The sequence below is a fragment of the Pocillopora verrucosa genome, chromosome 2 (genome assembly GCF_036669915.1).
Source record: "Pocillopora verrucosa isolate sample1 chromosome 2, ASM3666991v2, whole genome shotgun sequence".
Taxonomy (NCBI): domain Eukaryota; kingdom Metazoa; phylum Cnidaria; class Anthozoa; order Scleractinia; family Pocilloporidae; genus Pocillopora; species Pocillopora verrucosa.
Window position 1 is genome coordinate 5,071,348 of NC_089313.1, and position 27,523 is coordinate 5,098,870.

General features: G+C 36.6%; 3 protein-coding genes and 1 long non-coding RNA gene across 5 annotated transcripts; 1 reads left to right on the plus strand and 3 right to left on the minus strand.

The window, feature by feature from the left end:
- Positions 1 to 1,059: 1,059 nt before the first annotated feature.
- LOC131776038 (tetratricopeptide repeat protein 28) lies at positions 1,060 to 6,156 on the minus strand. 2 transcript variants are annotated; one of them, XR_010716713.1, is made up of 3 exons: positions 4,930 to 6,156; positions 1,735 to 4,307; positions 1,060 to 1,484 (listed from the first exon to the last, which is right to left on the minus strand). XR_010716713.1 is itself a non-coding variant. In XM_059092180.2 (2 exons), exons 1-2 carry the CDS (start codon positions 5,960 to 5,962, stop codon positions 4,279 to 4,281), a joined length of 1,062 nt encoding a protein of 353 aa, XP_058948163.2. In that variant the 5' UTR covers positions 5,963 to 6,156; the 3' UTR covers positions 1,060 to 4,278. The 2 variants fall into 2 exon arrangements, 1 of the variants encoding a protein (XP_058948163.2); XM_059092180.2 differs by having other exon boundaries at positions 1,060 to 4,307.
- A 5,691-nt stretch (positions 6,157 to 11,847) lies between these two features.
- LOC136279080 (T-complex protein 1 subunit zeta-like) lies at positions 11,848 to 18,673 on the minus strand. The gene is made up of 9 exons (XM_066162489.1): positions 18,488 to 18,673; positions 16,301 to 16,321; positions 15,968 to 16,027; positions 15,408 to 15,521; positions 14,969 to 15,085; positions 14,022 to 14,108; positions 13,365 to 13,486; positions 12,576 to 12,674; positions 11,848 to 11,976 (listed from the first exon to the last, which is right to left on the minus strand). The coding sequence occupies exons 3-8, from the start codon at positions 16,004 to 16,006 to the stop codon at positions 12,602 to 12,604; spliced, it is 552 nt and encodes a 183-aa protein (XP_066018586.1). The 5' UTR covers positions 16,007 to 16,027; positions 16,301 to 16,321; positions 18,488 to 18,673; the 3' UTR covers positions 11,848 to 11,976; positions 12,576 to 12,601.
- Positions 18,674 to 18,857: 184 nt separating this feature from the next.
- LOC136279075 (uncharacterized) lies at positions 18,858 to 22,308 on the plus strand. The gene is made up of 3 exons (XR_010716711.1): positions 18,858 to 19,080; positions 19,417 to 19,565; positions 19,859 to 22,308. It is a non-coding gene; the product is annotated as an uncharacterized lncRNA (long non-coding RNA).
- A 273-nt stretch (positions 22,309 to 22,581) lies between these two features.
- On the minus strand, positions 22,582 to 27,230 carry LOC136279081 (tetratricopeptide repeat protein 28-like). The gene is made up of 2 exons (XM_066162490.1): positions 26,230 to 27,230; positions 22,582 to 25,588 (listed from the first exon to the last, which is right to left on the minus strand). Exons 1-2 carry the CDS (start codon positions 27,086 to 27,088, stop codon positions 25,560 to 25,562), a joined length of 888 nt encoding a protein of 295 aa, XP_066018587.1. The 5' UTR covers positions 27,089 to 27,230; the 3' UTR covers positions 22,582 to 25,559.
- Positions 27,231 to 27,523: the final 293 nt, after the last annotated feature.

Here is a 27,523-nt window from a genome sequence, read left to right on the forward strand (position 1 = left end):
GCATGGACATGCTGAGAACTGTTTAAGAAGCAAAATAGGATTTTATTGGGGAAAGCTCCTGTTGAGAATTAAACTGTTGGAAGTATTATGATTAGAGCAATTTTCGGTTGAGCATCAAAAGTAATCAAGGATTTAAGATTGCTCCAGATTTTCTGGACCTCAATGCGGTTTGCTTCCTTATTTTGAATTTTCATCAGCCACTTTTAGAATTTTCCTTTCTCTCCATTGGCAATTAATTGATTATGGTTTCACAACAATCCATTGAAATATGCTCTAATCTAACACACTTGGGCCAGTTCTTACTGCTCAGGCCCAGTTTCTTACCAGACTTGGCAACCGTTCGTTTCTGTTAGTAAATGATAATATCAAGTCCATTTAATAAAACAGTACACTTAAGTAATTTTGTATCTTTAAATAAAAGTTTTCAATTCCTGTAAATGTTAAGCCATACTTGTTCAATACAATTTGCATTCTCATAACTCGTATCCATGGTATTAAGTATCATATTTGGGGAGATGGTCAAGATCTCTCAACCAGCCATAATTATAATCCTTTAATTCATAAGAGTGACTAGCATCCAGTTTCTCCTCACAATAACATTGTTGATTCGGATGTCTGAGTTAGAAGAATTAAGGAAATGATCACCATTTGAAGAAACTCTTGATTGTTAAACAAATACTTCTAGTCAGTCTCTTAGAGGATGTATAGAGAACAGTATGGAGAATATTAATGCTGATGTAAGGGTTTAGGAGGTTAAAAGTGAGGTGCAAGTGAAAAACTTGGTCAGGACATTTAACAAGATGACAAAGGTGTATTTGTCCTCGTTCTTGCCAGTGTCAGTGTCAGTGCCAGTGTACTTGAGCATGTGCACAGATACAGCAGTGGCGTTGTCTAAAAAGAGGACCAGTCTTGAAAGAAATAAAAGCATAACTATTATGATTGTTTTTTAAACATTCATTGCATGATGAATTTACATTACTGTGGGTCCATTTTTTAACCTTGGCTGGTCAAATGAAAGATAAACAAAACCTCAAGGCTTTAAAATTCTTATAAAAAGTAATGTTTAATGCAAAGCATTTCACAAACCTTACAGTAAATTAAAACATGCAAGTTATTTCTACAAACGAGAAGAGACCTTCTAAATCTGCTTTCCAAAAGAGAAATAATACTGAATCACCGTATCTTGGTTAAATGGAAGCAATAATTGCATAAAATGAAAAGGGTGAGGGAAAAGGCAACAGTCATGTCATCCCCTCCCCTCCCCCCTCCAACTTTTTTTAACATAAAACACTTCTAAATGACATTCACGCTTAAACCATGCAATCAATTTCTACAAATGAGAAGAGACCTTCTAAATCTGCTTCCCAAAAAAGAAATAATAATGAATAAAGCAATAATTGCATAAGATGAAAAGGGTTAGGGAAATGACAACAGTCATGTCATCCCCTCCCCTCCCCCCTCCAACTCTTTTTTAACATAAAACACTTCTAAATGACATTCACGCTTAAACCATGCAATCAATTTCTACAAATGAGAAGAGACCTTCTAAATCTGCTTTCCAAAAAAGAAATAATACTGAATAAAGCAATAATTGCATAAGATGAAAAGGGTGAGGGAAAAGACAACAGCCCCACCCTCCTCTCCCCCTCTCCTCCAATGTTTGTTCATGTAAAACACCTCTCAATGACATTAACTTTTTAAACATGCAACTGATTTCTACAAATGGGAAGAGACCTTCTAAATCTGTTTTTCCATAAGAGAATTAGTACATTATCACTATATGATGATTAACTAAAAACCTTAAGTGCGTAAGGAGGAAATGGTGAGCCAAAAAAGCCACAACCCCCACCCTCCTCTCCTTTAAAAAATAAAACACTTGGGTAGAGATCTTCTTAATCTGCTTTCCCATAAGAGAATTAATATATTATCACTATAAACAGAAAGCCTTAAAGGCCCATTTTCACCCTTAATCCAACGTGCACCATGACCTATTTTGTGTCACACTAAACTCCTGGATTACTGAAAACCTCTTAAAAACATCTTTCTCAAGAGCCATCCTGGACATGTAGTCAATTGTTTTACATAAATACATTCACCATTCATCATTTTGCAGTTTCCTGTAGTTTTGAATTTAGTCTGTATTATATCAATGCATTCATCTGATTCCATACCAGAATAAAATGTTTGGTATTGTTTTACACAGAATTATTTTGACAAGCTCACCAAACTCATCAGGGTAAATGCAGAAGCTATTTTGAGACAACGTCTAGGGTTATAAATGACTGACCAATCAGAGGTGCTATTTAAACAAAAGCGGAGGTTCTAAACTAAAAAACAAACGAGCACCTTGCATAAAGGTTGGAAATGGGCCTTTAAGTGCATAAGGTGAAAAAACTGGGTGAGAAAAGGTAAAACACTTAGGCATACACCCATAAAATACTTCAAACTTGCAAGTAATTTCTCCGTATGAGTAGAGACCTTCTTGATCTGCTTTCCCATAAGAGAATTACTGGTAATACATGATTACTATTAAACTCTGGTTTATTGATTAACTGAAAACAATAGGTATGCAAGGTGAAAAGATTGAGTGAGAAATGCAACAGCCCCACCCTCCTCCCCCCCCCTCCAATCTTTCCTTAAGGTGATGCAGATTGAAATTACTTAAATTAAAAATGCAAGTAATTTCTACAAGTGGGAAGAGACCTTCTTAATCTGCTTCCCATGAGAGAATTTACAGTAATACAAGATTTCTATTATAATATATTGATTAATTGAGAGCAAATGGTGCTTAGGGTGAAAAGGATGAGGGAGAAATGCAACAGCCCCACCCTATTTTTTCAAGGTACACTGCTCAGTCGTGCACCATTAAAATACTTAAAACATGCAACTAATTTCTGCAAATGGGTAGAGACCTTCTAAATCTGCTTTCCCATAAGAGAATTGATACATTATCACTATATCCTGATTAACTGAAAACAAATCTTGAACAATCTTTAGCAAAGGGAAAAGCTTCTCAAAATTCTTCTCTCAAGTAAGAGCTTTTATTGGTCAACTGCCTCAAAAATTTCTGTTAATAAACAGCAACCTAGAGCCATTTGTTGAAATAATCCTAAAACAAATTTGATTAGGTAAACTGGCATGTCGAGGTCTAAGAATATGTACAAAAAATAGCTGTGAGTTTTGGTCTCTTTTAACCAGAAAACGATGAAAAAGTAACATGCCAAGTTAGTTGTCATAGAGAGTCTTCTGAGCATGGTTGTTAGCTTAGCCATACACTCATGGGACTCAATATTTTAAAAAATAGCTGCCTAAACTTGGTGGCTTTATTGGTTTGTCTTCTTTTGTTGCTGTTGTTGTTGTTGTTGTTGTTGTTTTCAACAGTGAAGCTCAATTCTCATCACAACTCTTTCTCCATTAAATGTGCATTCTGGGGCTTCAGCATACAATTTATTTGCATCAACATGAAAATTTCAACCAATTCTTTTTAAGTTTTTCACCATATTGACATTTTGGGTATCCAGTCAACTCGCCAACGCCAACTTGCCGACGTATAAAATCAAGTAGAGATGTTGGCGAGTTGGTCCTCAATCCAATACAACTTATTAGAAGTTAAACATACAGAAAAGTAGATGATATTTAGTAAAAAAACACTGGTGAACATTGGTGAACATCAAACAGAAACTTAAACATTGGTGAACATTGGTTATCTCGTTTGCGTCTGAAGCTGTTATAGTCATTGGTGATGTTTACCTTCTTTGTTCGCCATGAGGTTCTTATAAACTTTGTTGGAAGAAAAATGTTTTCTTTTACTAAAGATCTTTTACTTTTCTATATGTTTAACTTCTAATAAGTTGTACTGGATTGAAGACCAACTCAGCGAGTTGAACCATCAGCGAGTTGACTGTAATTCAACATTTTGTCTTAAGCATCATTCCAAGTTTCCTTTGTGGCAAAAGTTTTGCCTTGACACACAATGCATTCAGAAAAACTGTGCTGCATGACAAGACAAAACATTTGATGCATTGTGCCACCAGTTTGTCTTATTTTGTATCCATAAAATCTTCACAATTGTGAATTCCTAAATTTGCAAAATCAAAAGGAAAAAAATAAAATTCAACCGGCATAAAAAGTTGTGTTAATGCAGAAGCTACCCCTGCTTTACTGGGCAACAAAATGTCAGTGTAAGTAACTATGAAATACCATACTCAAATGGCAGATGCAGAGATGAGAGCCATAAATCTTCAGGCCTGTTTCGAACTGGTTCTTGTAGACTTCATTCTAGTCCTTTGCAAGCAGGGTCTTCTTTGCTGCAATAAAAATGTCCATATGTTAATAATTACTATAATCAGAACTGTTAGAGCTTATAGACCTTATTCTTACCATTTTAGGTGATATAGAGAGACTCTACCAACAGACTTGTTCCACGTATCCAGAAAACAAGAGATCACAATCTCATGACCTTTTGTCAAGATATCAAACAGAAACTGGGTAACATGTTAGTTTAAAGTATAGACTTGCCTTTTCAGTTAACTATCAATATTTATTCTCCTAATTGAAAAATACTAAAACCAACTTTAGTTATCTTCAGGGAATGAAATGTAAAATGTAACCCTTTTAATTCGGTCAATTTAACAAACTAATTTTTTAAATTTCCTCATGTGACATGAATGCAATAATAAGATTTTGGAATAATCAAAATAATATTCATAATAACATTGATGGTGATGATGATAATGATGATGATGATGATGATGATGATGATGATGATTACGATGATGATGATGATGATGATGATGATGATGACATGAAAAGAACTTGAAAAATAATACAGATTTAAAAGTCAATGTCTGTAAGCTAGCCATTGTAACTCAGGTCTATGTTCTAAAATAACAGTTAAAGGAAATACTTTCGCCAGATTTTAAAACCTACCTTCACTCCTAAAGTCAATTCTCACGTCATCTCCAATCAACATAAAAGGAGCCCACTGCGAAACTTTGGTGAACTTGTTATTTCTCATCCACTTCATGGTCTGGTGTAGAGATTCACTGGCACTTTCTCCATCAGCAAGGTGAACATAGAATTGGTTCATGAGTTGCTCCGTTGCTGTGTCCTCCACGGCCCACAGTGAAACTAACACTGAGCGAGCACCGGATCCAAGGAACGCACGAGCTATGCCAACCACACCTTCGTAGTTGACTTGACCGCGGCCACTGTGACAACAGCTAAGTACCACCAATTTAGCTCGCAGTTGAACTTTTGAAATATCCTCCATGGTCAGAAGGTAGTCTTCTTCTTGTGGAATACCAGTGCCGTCGGTTCTACGGTTAGGAGCTAAGGCAATTTGTCCCCTTTCTGCGTTGCCATGAGCGGCAATGTGGATTAGACTCACACTGTCTATTCCCTCCAGTACCGCCTGCTTAGTTGCGTGCTCTCCTATCAAAGGGTGGACACCCATCAGTCGTCCAACCATTTCTACTTCCCTTCTTGCACAAGGAAGTGCAGTGATGTCCTTGGGAGCTCCTTTGTACAGCACCTCGCCAACCTTAGGATCGCCCACTATCAGTGCACCGGTGTGGCTGTGATAGTCCGCTGGACTGTCCTGAATGAGCTTGAGAGTTGTCAAAGAAGGGGCGATACGGATCCTGAACTTCTCTGTTAGAAAGTTCTTGCCAGTCTCTTCACGCAAGGCTGCAAATGGGACTCGGAACATGGACCGCTCGGGAACAATGACGATTTCAGGCCCTGTCAGTGAATTGGCCACAGGAGCAATAATCAATTTGTAAAACATTTGAAGATTCCTGTCAGTGTCTGCGGTTTCATTTCCTCGGAAAGGGGCTAAGCTCTCATCATGATAATCCGTGTCATCCAGTGATCGATCTTCACAAAGCTCTCTGGGTAATACTCCAAAGCTGCGGAAGCTTTTGTTGAAAAGGTCATCCAAATCAACAACATGCTCGGCCATCAAAGTGGGGATATCAGCTTCTTCTTCCTCTGAGAAGTACGTGTCTTCACCCGGTTTCAAAATCGCAGCACGAACGCTTCTCTCATGATAAGAAAGGTACAGATAGGTACAGTTACTTTCGTTACTGATGAGCTTTTCAACCCCAGACAGTGATTGCAAATCTGCTGAGATGTGGTTTACTCCAGGAGAGTACTTGGTTGCAATCAAATCTGCTAAGGCTCTAGCTCGCCCCAGTTCTTCCGCGCAAAGTGCCTCGCGGGGACTTCCGGTGTAGAATAGCGCTAAGCTGAACATCTTGTACAATTGATACATCTCCAAAAGAGGTATTGACCACTGTTCATTGTGTTTATTGGAATTTCGATACTTTTCAAATAATTCAATGCTTTGTAATAGGTACGAATGTGCTTCCTGAGTCTTTAAGAGTGTTAGCTTCACCAACGTAAATTCAGTAAGGATGAAGTGCTTCAAAAATTCCAATCCACTGATCCTGCTTAACAAGAGTACCCTCTCGAAATATTCCTCGGCCTTGATAAATTTACCAAGACGAAGGAATTCCATTCCTAGGTCCATGTAAACGTAGGATATTTTAACCCTATCGCCAATTTCTAAAATGATCGCAAGTTCTTTCTCCAGATACTCCACTGCCTTCTCATGGTCTCCCAACGCGGAATGAAAGTGTGCTTGGTCCTTGTAATCAGCCGCTAATTCTTTTCTTCCGCCAATTTCCATCCTGATTCCGTGTGCTTTCTGAAAATATTCATTTGCCGTTCGATTGTCGTTGACACTCATAAAGTAATGTCCTAATGCGCTGTAACATTCTGCTTTACCCTTTTTGTCACCAGTATCTTCCACGAGTAGGAGCGATTTCTCGAGATATTCCTTTTGGCTCTTAATGTCACCAATAAACGAAGACAAAAGTGCTAGACCATTATACGCTCCTCTTTCATATTCCCTGACACCATTTACTTTTATGATATCCAATGCCTTCAGAAAACCTTCTTTTGCATCTTCAAATTTATGTTGTACTAGATACCAACATGCCAGCATTAACCTACACCTTCCTTCCTCTTGTGTGTCACCAGAGTCTTGAGACATGACAAGAAGTTCCTGCGCGCATCGTGCGAAATTTTTTAAATCACAGATGTCCCCGTATGGCTTGACCAGTTCTTTTAAGATATCAGAGTAGAAAAATTTGAAATTGTCGTCGTCAAGCCACTGTGAGTTATCGAACAGTAACATCAAGCATTCCTCGCATAATTGGATCGCTTGTAGAGGACGGTTAGTGTTTCGCAGGAATTTGGCAACAACCAAACCAATTTCCATGGTTGTGAGGTCTTTGAAAATGCTGTCTATCGTGGGCTTCAGTCCCTGTTAGTTTAGGAGAGATGAGAGGAACTTATATACAGGATAAACTGACAAATGTTCAGTAAAGATGTTTTAACGCGCAAAGTTAAAAGCCCCAAAGAAAAAGAAGGGAAGTTTTACTTGGCTCGAGTCAAGATTTTTCAATTTTGCTCTAGCAATGGAGAACGTAGATAGAGTTCTGCTTCATTTCAATACAATTAAAATGCAATAATGATAATTAACAATAACTGGGGAGGTTGAACAATTAAAATAATTTTCCCGCGAGCAACTGAGGAAACACGATGTTGATACGTTGGTTTTATGGCCGCCTATGCTCGTTGATTACTTCAGGAAAAGTTTATTCGCTTACGGTTTAAAGTATTTGATACGGTCTCTATGGTGTTTAAGTCCATTTGAATATATACTGGTCAATATGTAGTACATTCTGTATTTACGAGCATAAGTATTATTCGTAGGTTAGTGTTGTAAATTTTTTTTCCTCTAAAAGTTTGGTTATGTCCTTGAACCTGTCACGAAACCAATCAAGTCCTTGTTTAAACTTCCTCGCATGACACTAATAAACGAGCTTCAGGCTTGTATTTCATAAATCAGATCAAACACTGAAAACGGATTTACTATTTTTGAGTTTGGTTTGTTGTGGATCCGTTTTCAACAAAGAGGTGAGTGTGGCTAGTTACAGAAATATCATGCACCGGCCAACAGCTGGTTGTTTAACCCTTTCACCCCTAAGAGTGACTACTGAACATCTAGTTTCTCCCCACAATGTCACCTCTGAATCACACATTAAGGTTATGAGAATAAAGGAAATGATCACCAACTAAAGAAGCTCTTGATTGTTAAACAAATTCTCCTTGTCAGCACCTTAGGAAATGTATGAAGAATAGTATGGAGAATATGCATGTTAGAGTGTAAAGGGTTACAGAGAGAGAGTGCTAATTCAATTTTTTGATTCTATTGTACAATTACGTGACAGTGGGTCTGAAATCATTCCTTAATATACAGGAACCTTTTTAGATACAACTTCAAGCATCCTGCAGGAATTCATAAACACAATCAGATTTTCATTCCTGCATATATATGCGTTGGCGTGACTTACTATTGAAATTGAAAATCATACTTAAATTTAGTCTCGTTAGGCATGCGCAAAGGCAGAGACTATTAGAAAATGAAATTAAGCCAGCGTTACTATATGTGCAACAATCACGCATGATTTCATTGCTAAATACATCTTGCTATGACAATAAAAAAATTCGAGTCTGGTGGTTTACAGAATTGATCAATAAATCTCATTTCAAAACTTCCTTTAAACACATTGAAATAATCAGAATTTTCAGCTTGTTCAGATCGGACGAAACACATCTGCTGTGCTACGCAAAAGCTGAATCGAAGCAAAATTAAATAGGCTATGCGTTTCAAGTTTCCCTCATATTTGCAGACATTAATTAACAAAGTCCTCTGATATCGAAGGAATGTAACAGCCAGTAATGATGAACCTAGGTATTTGTCTTTTTTACCGTTAATTACATGGGTGAAGTAATAGTGGCTCCCGCATCATAACTAAACTGCAGTCGTTATCAAGATCCAAGACTCACATTGCGGTCTTTTCTCTTGTCATTCAATTCAGAAACCTCACTCAATCTGATTTGAATTCAAGAGCTGCGCAGTTACATATTTAAAACCATTAAACACGGTAAAATTACGTTCAAAGAAAGAAGGTTGTCATATTTCAGTGTTTTGATCTTCTGATATAAATGAAATTAAACGAAAAGAAAAACGTACAAACAAGGAGGCTTGTTATGAATCTCAGGTATGTAAATATTGATAGATACAAATTCCAGCGGAGCAAGGTGTGAATTAGAAGGTAGTCCTTTAAAAACTTAGCTTAATCACTTGGATGCTTCTTTGACTTCATTAGGCTCATAGCGGTAAGTTTTTGAAAATTATATTTGGGTGTCAAACAAATTTAACTCTTCAGCTTTCTTGCATTTCTAGCAATAAATGAACATAAAGCAAATAAATGTGTCAATCTTATTGTGTTTTCATCAACTTTCAAGTTTAAGTTTGTTCACTTGATGTTTAATAAATGTTAGAGCGAACTGAATAAGTCATAATACTGGTATCGAGCTTTCTTGAACCGTATTCGGATTGCTATAGGGTACATCTGTAAAGTTAGAAAATCGTGAACAAATCTCATATCGTAGTTTATACATCCATTAGATTAGTATATCGACACAGATTTTCTTCGGGTCAATTGGACTTTGAATCGCTGCTCTATTACCGAATCGAAGTTGATTCAAGTATGGCAATATATCAACCGACGTTTTTAATAGCGTCAGATTGTTTCAGAGAAGCGTGTTACAATTCGCCCATGAAATGTTGCTTCATAAAAGTCAAATCTTCAATTTCTTTCGATTGGACTGCCATTCGGAGTTTTTGAATCTGCTTTTTAGTGTACAATTCTCAAGAAAATGTTATCGGCAAACCATGCCAACAGAAAAGTAAAAGTTAAACATTTGAATGATTTCATCATGTATCGATGTTGGATTTAACCGTGGGATCAAGACTATCAAACGTTCCACTTTAAGTTTGATGAAGGATATCGGCGATTAGGAGGTATCGAAGAACTGGTCTAAAAGATCTATGTCAAATTCTTTACTGATGGTTTAAACAAACGTTAAAACCTACAAGGTATTCGTGAAACTGAGGTTAAAGCGGTGTAAACAATAGAAACTTCCGAATACAATATAAAATAAAATTGTTTTTAAAGCGGTCAGGAGGTACAGGACACTAAAATGACTGATCATAGATCGTACTTACCAAAGACTTTGTCTTGAACACATTGCAATTAATGATAAAACTTGAATTTAGTCAGATTCTGAAAGAAAAATACATGAACAACACAGAAAAAAGGAATCTTGAGATATTTATACCGCATTACAAAATCAAAAACTGTCGAGAATCGTGACGTTAACCATTTTCTTTCGGTTTGTGTTGAAGTAAAGAGAATCACTTGCGTCAATTTTTTTTTTCCTGTAATTTTTATTCATAGTCCAGAAGTCACATTCCCAAGAGGGGAACTAACGAATGAGTTCACCTGCTCGATTGTGTAATAGTAACTCGCTGAAGTATTTTTTTGTAAAAGAAGTAGTTTGCTACCGTAAACCAACCCTTTAAAGAACCGAAATTTAGCCTGGAACCCAACTTAAGTGTCCTGCTGTTCTGATGTCCTGTTTTTTTCTGGAGGTCGTTCAGAAGGATCATGTACCCAAGAAATATAATTTACAAATATCATATATCAGCCCTTCATTCCTTAACATTGCTGTGCATACTGTCCTTACTGTTCACTACATGTCCTATCACGGTAATGACAAGAGAATCTGTTTATAAGTTTGTGATTAATTTTTTTTTCTCACGACCTTAACGTTTGATTCAGGGGTGACACTGTGGAGAGAAATTAGATGCTTATCACTCTCAAGCTATTAAGGGTCAATGGCTGTTCTTATTTAGTAAATATGTCGTTGACAGTGATTGACGTTTCCATAGCCCGAGCGGAAGTCATCACCTGAGTCAAGCCTTCGACTCTGACGGGGAATTTCTGTTTATTTTTAAAACATCAGTCATTCTAACATTTTTTAAGACTGTTGAAGCTATGAAGCGAACATTTTAAAAGATGGTTAAAATATCCAACAAGAGTAAGATCATTAGATTGTCTTAATCATTTCTGATGATTTCGTCGACTAATGAAGAGTAACAAATCAGTCTTTTAAACGTCTTTGGGCAAATCACAAGTGTTAAGTTTGAATTTGTTTTCTGTTGATTCTGAAACGAATTCCGAACTTCAGCTTCATCACATTCCTCGGAAAGGTATTTTTGACAGCGAAAAAAAAAAAAGATTGAATTTAATTGAATACCACTTCATGAATATTAATATGTACGTACCGCCAGACAGGGAGTGAAGTTTTGGGGTCTCGAGTCGTAAAATCAGGCACACAATTCCTTATTAATTACGCGTCCAACACAGGGTGTCTTACAAGATCCGTAGCCTTAAATCGGGCGTAAATGTTGGCGCTGTGCAGTGAGTGTTTTCGGAACGAACAACTCTTTTAAATCGAATTCTACACTTGTTGTCCGAATATGATTGACGTGGCTTTAACCCCTACACATCCTAACAGTATTCACGTCATCCATGTTGTTTTCTAAACATTTCCTGAGGTGCTGACATGGAGAATTTGATTAACACTCAGGAGCTTCTTTTGGTTGGTGATCATTTCCTTTAGTTTTGCGGCCTTACTGTGTGATTCAGGGGTGATATTGTAAGGAAAATTAGTTTTTCCTCACTCTTAGGAGCAAAGGGTCAAAGGGTTAAGAGGTCGATTTGCTTTCGTCTTGGACAGGAAGGAGGACCTTGGCGCCACAGCACCCCCCCCCCCCCATCCCCACTTGAATAAATGAAGTCTGTGTTTCGATTTTTCTTATGTGTATGTATTTATATCGTTTAGTTATCTGAACCCAGTAAGCTGTTTAAGTTTCATGGAACACATTTATTGCAACTATACTGTAATGAGTAACACTGACAACCGCTGTTCGATATCTTCGTGGAGTCACAGCAAGGTGAACGAACTTCTTCACGCAGTGCTTGTATCTTTGCTCTAACAGAGAACCAAGGAAAAGCAGAGAAAATAATAAGCATGTTGTCGTGACCAGATAACTTTAAATAATAACATTTGGGTGCTTAAGATGGTGAGGTTTTGACTTGTTTTACAGCACAACAAAGCAGGTCCAATATATTCCAGTTTTTGCACTGGTTTCGTCTACCTGGCTCTGCGATTGGTCTACAAAACTCGTGCCTCCCTCTCAACCAATAACATTCAAGACTTAAACCAACTGCGATATGGTTACTGGTGTTTTCCCGCGCTTCAGGTAATTTGCATATTTTTTTAACCTTGAGTTGTCACTAGTTCCTCGTGATGTTTAACTTTGTTCTGATTGGACTAGAACTTTGGACTTTTGAATTTGGATTTAAAACTAAATCAAAACATGCTCTAGCGTCTGACCTAGGATGTCATCCATTTTCAAACACAAAAAATTGAGATTGTTACCAAATCATGCAACACAGCGACAACATTTTTCCCTCCATTTCAAACAGCTATGATAAAACCATTACATAACTGAAGGGAAGTACTGGGAGGCGATGAAATTGAACGCAAAAATAACTGTTTATTAAGACTCTTGTAGAATCCTCTTATACCTTGAGTAAACCATTTCCAGCTCAGCTCAGCCCTTGAGAGAAGACATACCAGCTCTCATGATTTCGTCCACCAAAAGAAGGTTGCTGGCGATTACAGTGCTGCAGAATAAATGATTAAATAAGTAACTCAACAAATGAACGAAACAAGAAAACGAGAGAATGACTAAATCACTGAATAGATAAATAATTCTATCTAAGTGTCCAAGTTGAAATTTTGCTGTTGTTGCTGTTGTTGAAGCACCATTGAGCTTATTTGGAACAATGTAAATTAAAACCAAAGATTTTACGGCGTAAATTGTTTAAATAAAATTGGCTGGTGGGTGGTTCGTCTCTTTCACAGCCGTTGTTTGGTCTCGTCACGCAGGGGAGAAAGCCGGTTGCGTGACGAGCCCAAACAATGGCTGTGAAGGAGACTAGCGAGTAAGTGGTGAAAGGCAAACTGGCCAGTGTGCTATTAACTTGGCACTACTGAGTTAAAAAAAAACAGAGTGGAGGACTGGCACCTAAAAATGAGGGCCGCGAAGCCACTAAGTCATGCTGGCTCCAATATATGAAACAAGAAATGTAATTTGGGAAAAATAAGAATTGAGCTGGAACTATATCAGAGCTACCTTAATGAACCAATCCTCTTTAAAGGAGGTCCATAATTTAACACTTCTCACCGAGGAGTTAACAGTTATTTGCCCTTAAAGTACTATTATAACCTTCTAATAACATGTCTGAAGCTCAAAATTAGCCTGTAGTCGAACTAACGAAAGACAAAATTTGGAGGACAGGATTTCTACTCACCATGAATGTAGCAGCTGCCTCTTGACTCTGTAGTTATCCCAGATACCACTATCTGAGGGAACTAATGCCTCTCCACTTGAGAGATCAATACCCACTGGGGTACCAACATCAGCATATTCCTCCTGAAACAGATCATACACTATCCCTTAATTTTAATGCAAGATAAAATCCTAGCACCTTGTTCACAATCTCAGCCAGTCAAATAGAATTCACATTAACCTGCTCAATCCAAAGATCTCTCCACTGTCTACCAGACATTCTTTAAAATTTTAGCTCTAAAAATTTGTGGTTACATCAAACAATATCCACCAACTGATAGTTTTCTTGCTTCTCATTGACTCTATACTGGAAATATTTTGATATTGCATGAAGAAATTCGTTTTTCGGTTTCTCCTAGGAGTTAACAGGTCTCAATCTCATTAATAACAAAAAATGTTTCTGATCAGTTGCCTTATTAAGATAATGAATTTCCACATCCTGGTGAACTTTTCAATTTTGAACTACACTAAACGCAACCATCCACAGCTTTTGGCTGCTGGCCATAAACATGAAAATATCAGATGCTGAGAAAAGTAGAGAAGGCCATAAAATTTTGAAGCATCCTGACAGATTTTATTACCCATTCAAAAAAAAATATATATATACAGAATTCCAAACCTGAAGCTTAACAATTGTTTCCTGTGGATCATAACCAGAATTTTGAGCCAGGATCTTTGGAATGACAAGCAGGGCATCTGCAAAGGCCTGCAATTGATTAAACTCATCAAATTAAAAATTTAGGTTTTTCAAGTATGCACCACAAATTCACGCCCAAAGTGACTGCCACAAATAAACTAAAACTTTTCATAACTGAAGACTGTCAATCCTGAAATCGCAAATATGATTTCAGAACAAAGATCACACAATAGCAAGTTTAATTGCTTCTTTCTTATATCCAATTTCAAACTGCATAATTCAACTGTTTAGAAGAAAAATTATTATAACTACATTTTTTTTTCCAAAAGGGTAAAGTTTGTAAAAAAATAGCACAAAATTTGCCAAACCATGTTTTTTGTCTCTTATCTTCCTGCAATATGGAAGAAAACACCAATTAATCTTTACAATCCCAAGATCTCATTGGTAATTCTCCTTAATGACTTCCATACAGTTCTTATGATTTTAGTTCTGAGAATTTGTTATTGGATCAACTAATAATTCCCTAATTGATATTTTTCTTTATTCTCATCACTTGTCTGCTTGATATTGTATGGATATTGTGAGGAGAAGTTCTGTCTTGGTCACTCATGGGAGTTAAAGGGTAAAATTTCCCTATGACTGCTCTGTCTTGCAGAAAGAGAGCAAAGACAAAATGAAGGGTTAAAGACAGAATTAAGGAGAAAAAAAAAACAGCTTGATTCATGAATCAATTGCTCTGCTCAGAACCAAGGGCAAGAATCACCACAGACTTCAAACTGGATGTATTAAATGGGCATCTCTTTTGCTGAAGCTTACTCTTGGTATCATGATGAACATATCATGGTCATGAAGATGTCTGTTACTGTAAAGGTCAACTGCACAATGAAAGTTTGAATAAGGAAAACTTTATTTTCTAATTTCCTCCTTACCTGAACTCCAAGCCTTGCTCTGCCTCTCACTGTCTTCTTGAATTCTGTCAAAGCAGCACTGACTCCCACCTCAAATGCTCCAGCACCAGGAACAACACTTCCCGCAATGAAATATCTCTGTCTTGTTACCAATTGTTGAATTGTTAAAAGGTTTGGATATTTTAAACAGATGTTTTAATAAAAGCTGATTACCCCCATCTGTTTAGCATGCAAGCGGGCTCTTGTGTTTTGGACGCAAAAATAACTGTTTACTAAGACTCTTGTAGAATCCTCTCATACCTATAGGGATTTTGCCCTACAGCACATTAATTACACCATTGGCAGCTGCCTATGGAAATAATCGTTGAAAACCCTGCTTCAAAGCACTTTTTTACCAACCATCTTCGATGGCATTTTTTACTGCAATTTACCCAATACAATGGGTGTTTTGAACTGTCACCTCTGTTAGTAGATCTGCTTGTTCAGTGTGTAATTTTGTCCTAAGTGATGTTCTTGCTACACTTATTAAGGTGTCTCTATCCATTTCCCTTGAAACTTTAACTTCCTCTAAAACCTTCAATAAAAAACAAAATAGGAAAATAAATCACAAGGAGGCAAAAAGGATCCCTAAAAATTAATACTTCACCACTTACAACCACAGTATGATCAGAGCTATGGGGTTAATATGGAGGCTTAATGCTCAAACCAACAGGGCCTGTCAAAAGATTTCTATATACAAATTTTGCTTGAAAGGACACAAATATGACCTCTAGTGAAAAAATTTACTAAATTTACAGCTGCTTACAGAATAAAGCACGGTAAATGTTGCACTCAAGCCAGGAGGCCCATTCAGCCTGTTCTTATTACAGTTTCTTTGTAGCATAAAGTGGCTAGAAATATTACTACCCTCCCCTGGATGGGAGGCTACTCCACTGCTGGTTACCCCCTCCCACCCACCCCTGAAGAATTTTGACAGCTTTCCCTGACAGGCTCGTTTATATCATGTCATGGTGATCTTACCTCCAAAGCTTTCTTCTTTGCTAAATCAAATCCTTCCATGACAAGGTGGGGATGTAGACCCTGAAAAAAATTTTTCATTTTGGCAGTTTAAATTGATTATATTTTCTATCACAAATGCTGAAATCTAATTAGTACTTGAAGGTTTTAATAAAACCATTGGATTATTTGTTCTAGATTGCTATGCATAAAGGTTGATTCAGGCCCTCACCAAATCTTGAAAAAGTATAGAAGTCTCGAGCTAATTATCAATTTTTCAGGGCCAAAATGAGACTCGAAGATGTAGACCACAATGCAAAGATGAAACCATCTTTAAAAAGTTAACATTGTTCATACCTCTGATATGTAGAGATCAGCCTGTTGAAAAAGGAAAAAGAATAGAAGATAAATTACGAGTGAACAACACAACACAGGTAATGGCATCTACTGAAAGTCTTCAATGAGTACATCAAAACACCCATAGCTACAAGGCACAGTGACACCATTAGAATCATTTTACAAGAGGATGTGACATTGTATTGTAAATAATATGCACTAGTTTATTTCTAGCCTAAAGGACAACATGAAGACTTGTACAGTCAGAGGGTATTAAATAAACAAGCTCCCATGCTTTTAGTTCAGCTCTTTTATGCAAGTGACAAAAGGGCTTTCCATACTAGCACACAAAACTAGAATTGTCCTGACAAAATCAAAGGACAAATTTTGTCATGACAAGTTTTTGTTTCATCTGTTGCATCCACATTGAAAATTTCAAATCTGTCAAATTCCATCACCCTTGCAAACTGAATTCCCAGTTTTCTGGGAATTCTCAAAAATTCCCAATTATGCAAATAACCCCTGCCAACTGAATTCCCAGTTTTCCGGGAATTCCTAGGAATTCCCAGGAATTCACAAAAATTCCCAACTATGTAAATAAGCTCTGACTTGAAAAGCTTGGAATTACTGGGAATTTCTGGGAAAGGAAGACTCCAGTTTTGTGAAGACTTGGAATTCTCAGCTATACAAACTACCTATAATCTAAGAAGGGTGGAATTGGGAATTTCTGGGAATTGAATCTGAGGCAATTTAAATACCCTGAGGTCCACATAAATTCTAGGAAATTCTCAATACCTTGAATGTGAAGGTTTTGAGAAAAGGAGTAATTTTAGAGGCTTAAAACTTAGGCTCAATAAAAGGAATTCTATACAAAATTTACCAAGAAATATACATACATGTATATGTTTATAACTTAAAGATCATGAAATTTATTGTTCAAACTTAGTTTTAGTAAATCTCTACATTAATATGGATTTTCTCATGAAGCAGCAGTCAATTATGTTAAATGCCTCAAAGGACTCTTGGATTCCATGATCATAAAATATTTTGATTGTGATGCAAAATGTCTCATGTTCACAGATGTGCCAAAATCATCAAACATTCATTAGTTGTTCCTTGGTACACAACTTCCACATGTGTAACAATAATTACATTGTTATCTACACTTAAAGAACTTTGTTGGTAATGAACATAAGTTACTTCCCTAACCTACATTACTGGTTGCCTTTGTTAGAAAACCTTGGAACAGTCAAGCTTAGTTGCCACAAACACTGTCAGAGACTTTTTGTTGACATTATTTTTAGTAGAAATTTCATGCCTTAGACAAACAAATTCAACACCTAATTAATCTTTCTTTTTTAATGATTGTTGTTGCTGTTTTTTTCCAGTTTTTTGCTCTGTTTTTGTGACTGATTTCTGTAATTTGTTTTGCTGTTTTAATTCTTAAAAAACATTTTGTAACAGTTCCAATACTTGTGGATCATCCACACACTTTGCAAACGTTTGGCATGCAGACAAGACAGAGGTAATCAATGTTCCCTTTGAGAAAAAAACACCTTTTAAATGACTTTTTCAATTTACTTTATTTGAAACTCTGATCTGAAAATATTTTTAAAACAAGACTTGTTAGTAGTGAGAAGTACAAACCTAGTTTCTTTTCATAACTTAATTTCTTAAATGTCCCAATCACTGGATCTCCCAAAAAATATTACTTATTTTTATTTTCGGTGCAAAATGCAAGTCCTTCTTTATATACAAATGAAAAGTGCAAGTCACACTTCAATAATAACAGCTCTAAAGTTTACTTGTTGTTCTTCTCTGTCTGCCAGCTATCAACAAAATTGTTTTATACTTCGGACAGTGCATAACCATTTGCGGACTAGAGTTCCAACGCATCTCTGTAATCGCATATAGTTACTTCTGTCTCTTGTACAAATGTTTCTCCTTTATGAAACGCACTCTACTCTGTTGTCACCACTGCTTTAAGTTCAGTGGAAACGACTGACTGAGGAATCGAGATGGCGGTGTTGGAACGTGTTGCTGAACGCTTGCTACGGTCAAGCTTTGTTGATTTAGGTACTGGTACGCTGGGATCATCTATGTATCTCTTATACTTCCTAATGTGGTATCCTTCTTTTATAAAAAATGAGGGTAAAAGACGATCTGTAATCGCTTTCAAAATTGTGATTGGCTTGTGTTATTTCTCACCTTTGCCACACAACTCAAGTGGATTTCGAGACTGTTTCCTCGACAACTTTTGGCCACAAATCGTGCATTTGTAGTACGATCGATTCTTGTCGATTCTTTCTACATAGAGTGAGCTCACATCATTATTTATATCACCGTCAGAACATGGGTCTAAAGTATCCCTCGTCCAGAAGCAGAGAGAGAACCGGTTGGAGAAGTCAGAATAAAGTTCTGCGCTTCTCTTGACACTGCAATTGGCAAGCCAGCGGATTCACTTTGCTAGCCAATGACAAGTCGTAAAAGATCCACGTGATCCTGCCCGTGATCGGAAACAAAGAAGATTCCATTTGGCGCTCATCTTTGAATGTACTTTTTATCGACTGATCGCACGTGTGTTAAGTTTTTTCTTTTCTCAACTGTTTTGCTTGATATAACATTTCTAAAGATAGGTTTTATTGTGGTTCAATGAGAAAACGAGAATAACGTGAGTGTGGTAAAAGAAAAGAAAGTCGTTGGCGCCGTGGAGTTAAAAGAAGGGACAACAGTTGACATATTGACTGGTAGGAACAAGGGTCAAGTGGCCATTTATAAGGCTACGATTTTGAAAGTTTGTGGTGAGTAAAAATTGCGATATTCGTTACGTGATCAAAATCTTATCAAAGAATAGATGTAACGGCTTGAATTAAGCTTGCATAACGCTCGGCGGAACTGAAACTAGAATAATTCTGAGAATCGAATCGGTCACTTGCATGCCGTAGTTTCTTAGGTTTATGCTTTACAATAAAATAAATCTATCAGTTAGGTTTCAAGATTACTTTAGTCACGTTTGGGAACATTCAAGATTTCCCAATTTGAGAATCCAATGAATGCCCTTTTCCTTATAGCTATCTAAGGCCTGGTCTGAGCTTTTAATATATATATTTATATATATTATTTTTTTTCGAATTCAGATGTCATGGAATCCAGATATGAAATGGTCAAGCTTCTTGTAGACAACCTCATTCAAGGCCAACTCATTGTGAGCCCAGGGGAAAAAAAAAAGGCAAACAGCAGCTAAGTTTGCAGTTTAGGATAACTTCATTCTAATTGATTGTTACAGGTACCACAAGATTTTAATTAAAAAACAATTCTATTTAACTGTAATTAACCCCTTCACTCCCAAGAGAGCTTGGTTTTCAAATATAATTTAAGATATTGTATTTTATGGAAAAGAATCAACATATTTTATTCACAATTTGTGTCAAACCAAACTTAATGATTGATGAGGACTATTTTATATGAATAGCTGTGACTGAGGATTAATTAGTATGAAGTTTTCCGAGACAAGTGTGTCACTGATGTAGAAAAATGGTGAATTTTGACCTCTCCTTGTTTGATTTATTTTTCTGTTAGGTTCTGGCCTGTCCAAACGAGACAACAAAAGTGTTTAACCAAGTCAGTGCAAGTAGTAATTTGGATTACATTGTGGCCGTTGCAGACACTAATGTTGTGTGCATTTGGAAACGACTCAGAATTGAAGATGGCAGTTCTCATTTATGACATCCTGCTTAATACAGTTCAAGAAATCATTTTATTTATACATGAGGATAGTTTACATAGCTATATTAAGAAAGACATCAATGTTATTAGCCTTTTATCATCCCAGAGCTGCATCATTTATATCAGACGCCAAAGGGGAACAGTGATTCTTTAGTGTAGAATTACTGCAGAGTTGTGCTGGACTCTGGTCACATGGCACATAATAAGATGAGCCTCAGTAAGTAAGGAATAAGTGTAAGCTTCAATGGGTGATTTGTAATTCTCTCTTCTATGTTATGTTTTCTGTAAATAAGTTGAGAGCATTTGGTGCAATAGAGCAGTTTTCAACAGAGTGTTACAAAACCAAAACCAAAATAATCACATTGGACAATATGAAAATACCTTTGACCCTTTAACTACCAGATCAAATTTGTAACTCTCCTTACTGACAACCATACAATTTTCATAATGTTAGTGCAGGGAATTCAGTATTGGATGAACTAATTATTCCCAAATTGATATTATCCTTTATTCTCATCACTTATCTGGTTGAAATTGTATTGATATTGTAAGGAGAAATTCTGTGTTGGCCACTCAATGGAGTTAAAGGGTTAAGAGCCAATGAGAACTCAAAGGAAGAACAAACAAACTGCCTAAAGTGCTGGAAAAAATGGGCAACTAAGTCTTAATTTGTTTTAGTTTTGCATCTGATTGGTTGAGAGAATGGTGTGAGTTTTCTGGACCAATGAGAGTGAAGTAGAACAAAAACAAAGCAATCATGGATTACTCTTCACACCCCATTGAAAATTTCTCTATCTAGGTAACACATTTTAGTTTCCTATTTCCACAATCTAATTGTTACAAAACATATTGATATTGTAGGGAAATATTGATATTGTATTTCTAATGCAAGTTGAGTTTTTTTTTTTTATGTTTTTCTTTTCTCTTTTTCTCAACTAGTAAATGATTATATTACAGCATTTACATTAGTTAGGTAAAGCTTCAGTGCTTGAAATTTTCCAGGAATAAGAACTTTCCATCATGAATCCAATGGAAATTAAGTTTGCAGATGTTTGGGCTTCTTCCCTACAAATGGTATTGGAATTTCCATGCATCCTTGTTTCATGTTATGTTTTTTTTTTTTCTTTGTTCTTTTGGTTTCAATCAAACTACAGTAATAGTAAAGCTTTGCAAGTGATAAGAATTAGACATAGTACTACATAAATTTAGTTTGAAACCAGTTTTTGTTGTGTTTATGTAAGCAATGAAAATTTACAAAGTTCATTTCACTGCTGAAGATTACTTCCAAAGCCAGGAATTGGAAAGGGGTATCTACTCTCGTTTGGTGAGACATATTATTTTTTATATTGCTCATCTGAAACTTTCATCTCAACTGTTTCAATTAAACAATCTCACTACATTTTACTTGACTTTGTTACAAGGTAGCATCAGCCCTAATAAATAGTACTTTGCAAAAGCATGGATGAGAACTGAGCATGCTGAGAACTATTTAAGAAGCAAAATAGGATTTTATTGGTGAAAGCTCCTGTTGAGAATTTAATTGTTGGAAGTATTATGATTAGAGCAATTTTCGGTTGACATCAAAAGAAATCAAGAATTTAAGATTGCTCCAGATTTTCTAGGCCTTAATGCAGTTTTCTTCCTTATTTTGAATTTTCATCAGCCACTTTTAGCATTTTCCTTTCTCTCCATCTGCAATTAATTTGATTATGGTATCACAATAATCCATTGAAATATGCTCTAATCTAACACACTTGGGCCAGTTCTTACTGCTCAGGACCAATTTCTTGCCAGACTTGGCAACCGTTTGTTTCTGTTAGTAAATGATGATATCAAGTCCATTTAGTAAAACAGTACACTTAAGTAATTTTGTATCTTTAAATAAAAGTTTTCAATTCCTGTAAATGTTAAGCCATACTTGTTCAATACAATTTGCATTCTCATAACTCGTATTCATGGTCTTAAGTATCATATTTGGGGTCGAGATCTCTCAACCAGCCATAATTATAATCCTTTAATTCATAAGAGTGACTAGCATCCAGTTTCTCCTCACAATAACATTGTTGAATTGGATGTCTGGGTTAGAAGAATTAAGGAAATGATCACCATTTGAAGAAACTCTTGATTGTTAAACAAATACTTCTAGTCAGTCTCTTAGAGGATGTATAGAGAACAGTATGGAGAATATTAATACTGATGTAAGGGTTTAGGAGGCTAAAAGTGAGGTGCAAGTGAAAAATTTGGTCAGGACATTTAACGAGATGACAAAGGTGTATTTGTCCTCGTTCTTGCCAGTGCCAGTGCCAGTGCCAGTGCCAGTGTACTTGAGCATGTGCACAGATACAGCAATGGCCTTGTCTAAGAAGAGGACCAGTCTTGAAAGAAATAAAAGCATAACTATTATGATTGTTTTTTTTTTTAACATTCATTGCATGATGAATTTACATTACTGTGGGTCCATTTTTTAACCTTGGCTTGTCAAATGAAAGATAAACAAAACCTCAAGGCTTTAAAATTCTTGTAAAAAGTAATGTTTAATGCAAAGCATTTCACAAACCTTACAGTAAATTAAAACATGCAAGTTATTTCTACAAATGAGAAGAGACCTTCTAAATCTGCTTTCCAAAAGAGAAATAATACTGAATCACCATATCTTAGTGAAATGAAAGCAATAATTGCATAAAATGAAAAGGGTGAGGGAAAAGACAACAGTCATGTCCTCCCCCCCCCTCCAACTTTTTTTTAACATAAAACACCTCTAAATGACATTCACGCTTAAACCATGCAATCAATTTCTACAAATGAGAAGAGACCTTCTAAATCTGCTTCCCAAAAAAGATATATTCCTGAATAAAGCAATAATTGCATAAGATGAAAAGGGTGAGGGAAAAGACAACAGCCCCACCCTCCTCTCCCCCTCTCCTCCAACGTTTGTTAATGTAAAACACTTCTCAATGACATTAACTTTTAAAACATGCAACTGATTTCTACAAATGGGAAGAGACCTTCTAAATCTGTTTTTCCATAAGAGAATTAATACATTATCACTATGATGATTAAATAAAAACCTTAAGTGCATAAGGAGGAAATGGTGAGCCAAAAAAGCCACAAGCCCCACCCTCCTCTCCTTTAAAAAAATAAAACACTAGGGTAGAGATCTTCTTAATCTGCTTTCCCATAAGAGAATTAATATATTATCACTATAAACAGAAAGCCTTAAAGGCCCATTTTCACCCTTAATGCAACATGCACCATGACCTATTTCCTGTCACACTAAACTCCTGGATTACTGAAAACCTCTAAAAACCATCTTTCTCAAGAGCCATCCTGGACATGTAATCAATTGTTTTACATAAATACATTCACCAATCATCATTTTGCAGTTTCCTGTAGTTTTGAATTTAGTCTGTGTTATATCAATGCATTCATCTGATTCCATACCAGAATAAAATGTTTGGTATTGTTTTACACAGAATTATTTTGACAAGCTCACCAAACTCATCAGGGTAAATGCAGAAGCTATTTTGAGACAACGTCTAGGGTTATAAATGACTGACCAATCAGAGGTGCTATTTAAACAAAAGCGGAGGATCTAAACAAAAACAAACAACCACCTTGCATAAAGGTTGGAAATGGGCCTTTAAGTGCATAAGGTGAAAAAACTGGGTGAGAAAAGGTAAAATACTTAGGCATGCACCCATAAAATACTTAAAACTTGCAAGTAATTTCTCCGTATGAGTAGAGACCTTCTTGATCTGCTTTCCCATAAGAGAATTACTGGTAATACATGATTACTATTAAACTCTGATTTACTGATTAACTGAAAACAATAGGTATGCAAGGTGAAAAGATTAAGTGAGAAATGCAACAGCCCCACCCTCCCCCCCCCCCCTCCAATCTTTCCTAAAGGTGATGCAGATTGAAATTACTTAAATTAAAAATGCAAGTAATTTCTACAAGTGGGAAGAGACCTTCTTAATCTGCTTCCCATGAGAGAATTTACAGTAATACAAGATTTCTATTATAATATATTGATTAATTGAGAGCAACTGGTGCTTAGGGTGAAAAGGATGAGGGAGAAATGCAACAGCCCCATCCTATTTTTTCAAGGTACACTGCTCAGTCATGCACCATTAAAATACTTAAAACATGCAACTAATTTCTGCAAATGGGTAGAGACCTTCTAAATCTGCTTTCCCATAAGAGAATTGATACATTATCACTATATCCTGATTAACTGAAAACAAATCTTGAACAATCTTTAGCAAAGGGAAAAGCTTCTCAAAATTCTTCTCTCAAGTAAGAGCTTTTATTGGTCAACTGCCTCAAAAATTTCTGTTAATAAACCGCAACCTAGAGCCATTTGTTGAAATAATCCTAAAACAAATTTGATTAGGTAAACTGGCATGTTGAGGTCTAAGAATATGTACAAAAAAAAGCTGTGAGTTTTGGTCTCTTTTAACCATAAAATGATGAACAAGTAACATACCAAGTTAGTTGTCACAGACAGTCTTCTGAGCATGGTTGTTAGCTTAGCCATACACTCATGGGACTCAATATCTTAAAAAATAGCTGCCTAAACTTGGTGGCTTTATTGGTTTGTCTTCTTTTGTTGCTGTTGTTGTTGTTGTTGTTTTCAACAGTGAAGCTCAATTCTCATCACAACTCTTTCTCCATTAAATGTGCATTCTGGGGCTTCAGCATACAATTTATTCGCATCAACATGAAAATTTCAACCAATTCTTTTTAAGTTTTTCACCATATTGACATTTTGGGTATCCAGTCAACTCGCCAACGCCAACTCGCCGACGTATAAAATCAAGTAGAGACATCAGCGAGTTGGTCCTCAATCCAATACAACTTATTAGAAGTTAAACATACAGAAAAGTAAATGATATTTAGTAAAAAAACACTGGTGAACATTGGTGAACATCATACAGAAACTTAAACATTGGTGAACATTAGTTATCTCCTTCGCGTCTGAAGCTGTTATAGTCATTGGTGATGTTCACCTTCTTTGTTCGCTATGAGGTTCTTATAAACTTTGTTGGAAGAAAAATTTTTTCTTTTACTAAAGATCTTTTACTTTTCTATATGTTTAACTTCTAATAAGTTGTACTGGATTGAAGACCAACTCAGCGAGTTGGCGTTGGCGAGTTGAACCATCAGCGAGTTGACTGTTATTCAACATTTTGTCTTAAGCATCATTCCAAGTTTCCTTTGTGGCAAAAGTTTTGCCTTGACACACAATGCATTCAGAAAAACTGTGCTGCATGACAAGACAAAACATTTCATGCATCATGCCACTAGTTTGTCTTATTTTGTATCCATAAAATCTTCACAATTGTGAATTCCTAAATTTGCAAAATCAAAAGGAAAAAAATAAAATTCAACCGGCATAAAAAGTTGTGTTAATGCAGAAGCTACCCCTGCTTTACTGGGCAACAAAATGTCAGTGTAAGTAACTATGAAATACCATACTCAAATGGTAGATGCAGAGATGAGAGCCATAAATCTTCAGGCCTGTTTCGAACTGGTTCTTGTAGACTTCATTCTAGTCCTTTGCAAGCAGGGTCTTCTTTGCTGCAATAAAAATGTCCATATGTTAATAATTACTATAACCAGAACTGTTAGAGCTTATAGATCTTATTCTTACCATTTTAGGTGATATAGAGAGACTCTACCAACAGACTTGTTCCATGTATCCAGAAAACAAGAGATCACAATCTCGTGACCTTTTGTCAAGATATCAAACAGAAACTGGGTAACATGTTAGTGTAAAGTATAGACTTGCCTTTCTCAGTTAACTATCAATATTTATTCGCCTAATTGAAAAATACTAAAACCAACTTTAGTTATCTTCAGGGAATGAAAGGTAAAATGTAACCCTTTTAATTCTGTCAATTTAACATACTAATTTTTTAAATTTCCTCATGTGACATGAATGCAATAATAAGATTTTGGAATAATCAAAATAATATTCATAATAACATTGATGGTGATGATGATAATGATGATGATGATGATGATGATGATGATGATTACGATGATGATGATGATGATGATGATGATGATGATGATGATGATGATGATGATGACATGAAAAGAACTTGAAAAATAATACGGATTTAAAAGTCAATGTCTGTAAGCTAGCCATTGTAACTCAGGTCTATGTTCTAAAATAACAGTTAAAGGAAATACTTTCTCCAGATTTTAAAACCTACCTTCACTCCTAAAGTCAATTCTCACGTCATCTCCAATCAACATAAAAGGAGCCCACTGCGAAACTTTGGTGAACTTGTTATTTCTCATCCACTTCATGGTCTGGTGTAGAGATTCACTGACACTTTCTCCATCAGCAAGGTGAACATAGAATTGGTTCATGAGTTGCTCCGTTGCTGTGTCCTCCACAGCCCACAGTGAAACTAACACTGAGCGAGCACCGGATCCAAGGAACGCACGAGCTATGCCAACCACACCTTCGTAGTTGACTTGACCGCGGCCACTGTGACAACAGCTAAGTACCACCAATTTAGCTCGCAGTTGAACTTTTGAAATATCCTCCATGGTCAGAAGGTAGTCTTCTTCTTGTGGAATACCAGTGCCGTCGGTTCTACGGTTAGGAGCTAAGGCAATTTGTCCCCTTTCTGCGTTACCATGAGCGGCAATGTGGATTAGACTCACACTGTCTATTCCCTCCAGTACCACCTTCTTAGTTGCGTGCTCTCCTATCAAAGGCTGGACACCAATCAGTCGTCCAACCATTTCTACTTCCCTTCTTGCACAAGGAAGTGCAGTGATGTCCTTGGGAGCTCCTTTGTACAGCACCTCGCCAACCTTAGGATCGCCCACTATCAGTGCACCGGTGTGGCTGTGATAGTTCGCTGGACTGTCCTGAATGAGCTTGAGAGTTGTCAAAGAAGGGGCGATACGGATCCTGAACTTCTCTGTTAGAAATTTCTTGCCAGTCTCTTCACGCAAGGCTGCAAATGGGATTCGGAACATGGACCGCTCGGGAACAATGACGATTTCAGGCCCTGTAAGTAAATTGGCCACAGGAGCAATAATCAATTTGTAAAACATTTGAAGATCCCTGTCGGTGTCTGCGGTTTCATTTCCTCGGAAAGGGGCTAAGCTCTCATCATGATAATCCGTGTCATCCAGTGATCGATCTTCACAAAGCTCTCTGGGTAATACTCCAAAGCTGCGGAAGCTTTTGTTGAAAAGGTCATCCAAATCAACAACATGCTCGGCGATCAAAGTGGGGATATCAGCTTCTTCTGCCTCTGAGAAGTACGTGTCTTCACCCGGTTTCAAAATCGCAGCACGAACGCTTCTCTCATGATACGAAAGGTACAGATAAGTACAGTTACTTTCGTTACTGATGAGCTTTTTAACCCCAGACAGTGATTTCAAATCTGCTGAGATGTGGTTTACTCCAGGAGAATACTTGGCTGCAATCAAATCTGCTAAGGCTCTAGCTCGCCCCAGTTCTTCCGCGGAAAGTGCCTCGCGGGG